The sequence below is a fragment of the Uranotaenia lowii genome, chromosome 2, assembly GCF_029784155.1.
Source record: "Uranotaenia lowii strain MFRU-FL chromosome 2, ASM2978415v1, whole genome shotgun sequence".
Lineage (NCBI taxonomy): Eukaryota > Metazoa > Arthropoda > Insecta > Diptera > Culicidae > Uranotaenia > Uranotaenia lowii.
The window spans coordinates 7840920-7847020 of NC_073692.1; the positions used below are offsets into that span (position 1 = coordinate 7840920).

Here is a 6101-nt window from a genome sequence, read left to right on the forward strand (position 1 = left end):
ACAAAAATGACAAAAATGACAAAAATGACAAAAATGACAAAAATGACAAAAATGACAAAAATGACAAAAATGACAAAAATGACAAAAATGACAAAAATGACAAAAATGACAAAAATGACAAAAATGACAAAAATGACAAAAATGACAAAAATGACCAAAATGGAAAAAATGACAAAAAATGGGAAAAATGACAAAAATGACAAAAATGACAAAAATGACAAAAATGACAAAAATGACAAAAATGACAAAAATGACAAAAATGACAAAAATGACAAAAATGACAAAAATGACAAAAATGACAAAAATGACAAAAATGACAAAAATGACAAAAATGACAAAAATGACAAAAATGACAAAAATGACAAAAATGACAAAAATGACAAAAATGACAAAAATGACAAAAATGACAAAAATGACAAAAATGACAAAAATGACAAAAATGACCAAAATGGAAAAAATGACAAAAAATGGGAAAAATGACAAAAATGACAAAAATGACACAAATTCTGAAAAATTTTATTTTTTTATAGTCCTACGTTTAAAGCTGATGATGAATCATCAAAGCTTGGTGCGATTCCGCTTGATGAATTTAGAACACATTTCACTCCGCATTTTGCTTACTGAAACAGTCCTATCGTATCAAAACTAAAACGATGGATTCAACCTTATGTTCAAGTCGTTTGTCAAAAATGTTTTCCATTTTAAAGGAATAATTGAATCAATGGTTCAAAGTTTTAAATTGTTTATCAAAAAAAATATTTAAGATTTTTATTTGTTAATGTTATAAACATTGCAAAGATTTTTTTAAGAAGTTTCTTTTCTTCCTAGGAGATGAAATATTCACTGGCGCTGGCAAGAATTCATAATTTTTTTCGGATAACAGATTCTCGGGGGGAAACCAACCCGGACCTTTTCCACCTGCTCAAAAGCCTTCTTCGTACGCAGGCATCAGTTGGTCCCGGGCGTCGCTAATTAAACCGTGCTTAACATTTCTCCTGATAAAAGCTTAAGACGACGACGCCTTTCTGTGGGTCGGATAGGTATCGTCGTATCCGGAATTTATTCTTGACTGGTGGTAACAATTATGAATATTTAATCATTTCCAGGTTTGCTAACTTGTAACATATAAGATTATACTTGGTTTATTTTGTCTTCAATAAACCAATTCGGATAAATAACATGTCATCAAACAAAATAATTTTCATCGAATGATAAAAACTACGAAGGATTTTGCTCCGTGTATACAATAAATGTGAACCGACCTGAAGAAAAATGAAACCGCACTGTTGTCATCCGCAAGAAAACTGGGCAAGGAAGAAAAAGCATCAAGAAAACACCAACACCGACTCAACTTCGCGCATTTCCGTCGACCTGTCATTCGACGAGAAAGAAGAAAGAAAAATCGTGGCGAAAGCCGTCGTCGTCGTCGCCGTCGAAAAAAGAACGTGATTTCCGCGTAAGCGCGCATTATTCTAGTTATAACTATTGGGATTGGATGATCTCAAGTGCGTGGAGTGAATTGTCTCTGTTACAAGCGGATTTTAGGCCGTTCTTAACCTGGAATCAATTTTCACGGCCTGGCCTCGTGTTGAGAAAGCAAGAAAAAGCTCGTATAAGTTGCTTGCTGTGTGCTGTGCTCCGAGTCATCACCGTCGTGCAAGAAAATCCCAAGCCGTTCGAAGAACGGTCAGGAAGGAACTAACCGTTTTCGGAAATCCGCCGAGGTGAGTCGAAAGCGCTGATCTGTGTTTTCATTTTCACCACTGATCAAAATTCCCACATTTGATAGCTGGGGACGAAGTCCCGGAAAAAAGCCACAAAAGCACCCGGAGAAGAAGAGGACAAAAAGGGCTAAGATAATCTGGCCACTGGAAGCCGCAGAGGTGAGTGGAAAGCTCAAAATTACACTCGAGCAAAATTTTCCTTATTTACTCTTCCCATCCCAAGTGCAATAGAGTCCCGAAAGAAAACCAACAAACGGGAAGGAGGAAAAATTAAAGGGCCAAACAAACCCGGCCACGGAACCGGCTTACAAAAGGGAAAAGTCCCCGAGAGCCCCTTCGCGGAAGGGTAAGAAAAAGAAAAAGGAAAATATGTTGAGCTTGTATGCTGACGTCGAATGTGCCGTAGGGCTCTCTTTTTCCCCTTCTTTTCTTCCCTTTTTCTCCCAGCAGCTCCGAGCGGACAACAGTGCGGGAAGGCATCAAATGAAAGGACCGAACATCACCGGGAAGCAGCAGACAACACGATCGAAATCAGGGCCTACCAACAGCAGCTGTGCTGTCCGGGAAATTTTCATCCACGTGCGGAAAAATTCTGCACATCATTTCATCCGGATCGCCGAGAACGACCGGATCATCGAATCCTCATCAGCAACAACTGGACCGTCATCCGAAGAGTCGGTGGCCACCACCGAGCCACGGTCATTTCACACAGTTCCACGGAGATCATCGATGGTGTCAGCCACGACATCTGGTGGCTGGTGTCGGTACTATTCGACACTCAAGGCAGCAACAGCGACGGACGGTCGTTTGCTCCGCGAGCCACCGGGGTGTGTTAGCCGGTTCCCGGAGGCGCATTGCCTGGTGGTGAGCGCGAAATCAGGTCAGCCGATGACGATCATAAGCAGCAAAATTCTGGAAGGCTCCGCGGCGGTGAGCAATTCATCGAGAGGAATGACGAACAACGAAAAGCAATGTATGTAAGTCAAAAATGTTAAATTATCCTTGCTCATATCCACCCACAATGATTCCGCGACAATGGGCCGCCTGAACAAAAATAAATTAATTGTTTGATGCAAAGTTAGAAAATGAATACAAAAGTTTCGTCTTTTTTATCTTTTGGAAACAGCTATTGAGTTTCCTTTTGGGCTCCATTTAACGAGCTAGCCGGAGCCTGGCAAAGAGGAAGAAACAACTCTCTTCTTCTTCTTGCAGCCCATTTCTTCTTACAAACTTCATCACTCAATCATCGTCACGTGGGGAGAAAATTCCTCTGACACCACCCCGGAATATGTGCCGGGGAAATCATCGCCCCTAAGAGGATTAGCTACGATGATACCTCAAAACAATAAAGTGTTCAGACAGTTTATGGTTAAATTTTTCCCGGAGCTTCTTCAAAGGATATTTAAACGTCCAGGTTACCATATTTGTCGGATAGGATTCTGTTTGACAAAGTCATTTACGCTATGAAAGAAATTACTCTCTGGAGCCACTGAAATATAAATCACAAATTTTTGAGTGGCTCGATAGAGTAATTTTTTTTAAATTCTTTCCTAACCCAATCTGTTAAACATTGAAAACTCACAATTTGCTACAGCCACTTACTAAAAATTAATCCACACAAAGTAGTGGATTCACAATGCTCGGCGATTATTGTTAGTCACTCATTTGCTCCCATTGAAATCAGCAAATTATCCCGAACAAGCAGCTGCAGTAAAGTGTGAAAAATATTACAAGCGTTTCGTTCAGTTGAATTTTTTGCCCTTTCTTGGCCCTCAGCTACGTTGCATTGGGTGTGTTTTTGGCACTTTGCGTTGTTTTTGCCGCACCATTCACAATAACGTAACAATAGAAACCGTGGCGTGGCGGGATTGTTCGTTAGTTTTTAGGTTAGGAGCGATCTTCCTAACAAAAGCCAAGCGATTTTTTTCCCCACCACCACGCTTTGCTACATTTTGAATTTCCTAGTTCTCGCACCATGAACTTCCGGTTTCGCTGTTCCCAAGTGCATTTGTATGACATGGGCCCGGGAAATCCGTACTACGGAATTTATAGAAAAAGAGGCGAACGGATAAAGCTGCTTGGCGAATAGGGGAAAAAATGCTCTCCTACATTTCGCTGAACATTCTCGCTGGCAAATGTCAATGTAGGTGAGTCGGTTTGTGCATGTGAGTATGTAAGCGAGTATGTGTGCATTTCTGCTTCCAGTGGCTGTCGAGAGCACTTGTTCATTCGAGTAATTTTTATTCTTTCTGCTTCACCATCTCTGCGCCTCTCCTAAGCCCTTCTTCGGTTCCGCATTTTTATTATTTTTTCTCGCCGCGTTTTGCTTCTACCGCATTACCCATGTTCATCATTCGGCTTTCCTGCTTTAAATTGCGCAAAAGAGAGTGGAATAACCCCACCGGAAACAACAATGCTCGAAAGTGCATTTCACTTTATTCAACTCGAGCCTAGAGTGGGATTAAGGTGGGCGATAATTTTAGTTTTTTTAAGTAATACAAATCATTTCAAGCATTTTTAAATCATATCCACTTTCTTTTATATTCTCTAGGTTTTTTTTAAATCTTATATCTACAAAAAGATCTGTGCTATCCTGAATAAAAAACTTGCAACAAATAATGTCCGAAAAAAGTTGACTTCCTTTCCACCTGTTTGAAATAATTTTTAGAAAAAAATGAATAAAAAAAACTTAAAATGAGAGTTTGAAGACTTATCGTTTATCGCACTAATATATAGTCTCCAAGATCGTGCGTAGGGTTCAAGACGCACGAGTGCGTGGAATGAGAAGGATAAAATTTTATGCAACTCTTTCATTCTCCGTTCACGGGCACATTAACAAGTGCAAACGTTCAATTTTTCCTGTTACAAAAAAAAAATATTTCCTCTTTAAGAAATTAATGTTATGGCCCAAACAAGCAATCTGATATCATAGATAAACCAAATTTTTCAAATTTTTCACTAAAAACACTGCACTGTTTGATTACACACGAATTCTAAAACATACTAGACATGAACAGTGTGTTTTTGTTTTGCATATTTTGGCTACAAAAAAACGGTGCATACTTAGAAATTTTTTACAAAAGTACCGTTGCTTGTTACCAACATTTTCATATTTTTCACTTTCAACGGGAATTTGTTTTTGTCCGTTCGGCACATGTGCCCTCACATGGCGGTCGAACCATCCATAATTAACTGTATCGAAAAATGTAGTGCCTCCTCTATTGGGTACTACTTCTTCAATACAGTTAATTGATGCGGGACAAAGAATTTAGTATGTGGTCAAGCTTCTATTTCAAATGCTCTTCGCTCTTTTCACCACCTTAGAATTTTCTTCTGATCTTCTATCCGTCTTTCATTTCAACTCTTTAATCCTCACCGATAAAGCCGCAAATTAATTTCAATAAACAAATTCACGGTGATTTCTCCTCTTAAAAGTTGAGAACTATTTTAGTGATGCAATGGACGATAATTGATAATTTGTTGTTTTCCCATATTAGGTTCCCATATATAGATTTTTTTTCTTAATAATTTGTACACCTTTGCGGTTTTTTTTCAACTGGATTTGGTACTGATTCTGCTTTTTTAAGGTTTTTCCTCAGTTGTCAAAACAATTTTCTCACGAAGTCATCATTATTGACGTTTGCGTGAGTCAACCCCTAATAAAGCTCTTAAGTATTTGTCCTGGAAATGTTATAATTATTTTTGTGTTTACTCGAGATTTGAAGCAAAATAAATTTGAAAAAAATTTTGAATTTCAACTTACAGCAAGATAATGCTTAATGCTCATGGTTTTCAAGGATTCCAATCATTATTTTGTTTTTGGTCAATTCTTAAAATATGTATATGCCTCATCATTAAGAGGCCATTTAATATTTTTATAATTTCGCTAAATTCGCGTTTTCTCCAAATTCTAACCAATTTTTTCTTTACCGTGAATCGAAAAACCACTGTAATTTAATCAAATAAAAGTCATGGCATCCAATTTCCCATCTATATTTTTAACCCAGTCGTCCCGACGAGGAAGGCGTCAGCAAGGAGGCTTAATAGAAGGTGATTCGATCCGTCAAATTTCAGAATCAGGCATGTTGGTTGCTTAGTTGCGTTAGTTTACCTTTAATCCATGGAACAGCTAAAACCTTAGCTTGCCTTTTCATTTCAGCACACTGCTAGCACATCCTTTTGTACGTCGCAACGTGTTAGCGCAAACTCAACAAATGTATATATTTTTCACGTGGAACACCGGTAGAATGTTAACTTGGATGTTATAATTAAACTTTCTTCGGATCAATATGACAGCCTTATTATCATTTTGATATACAGTACTGTTCATAATTGAATAGAAATTGGAAGCACGCGCACTGTCACTTCGACTTTGAA

General features: G+C 38.2%; 1 protein-coding gene across 1 annotated transcript; it reads left to right on the plus strand.

The window, feature by feature from the left end:
- Nucleotides 1-1959: 1959 nt before the first annotated feature.
- Nucleotides 1960-2934, plus strand: LOC129748420 (uncharacterized). Its single transcript, XM_055743040.1, has 2 exons — nt 1960-2070; nt 2131-2934. Exon 2 carries the CDS (start codon nt 2208-2210, stop codon nt 2703-2705), a length of 498 nt encoding a protein of 165 aa, XP_055599015.1. The 5' UTR covers nt 1960-2070; nt 2131-2207; the 3' UTR covers nt 2706-2934.
- Nucleotides 2935-6101: the final 3167 nt, after the last annotated feature.

Excerpts from the sequence above, each read along its gene's own strand:
- LOC129748420 (XM_055743040.1), top strand. The coding sequence starts at position 2,208 with ATGAAAGGACCGAACATCACCGGGAAGCAGCAGACAACACGATCGAAA.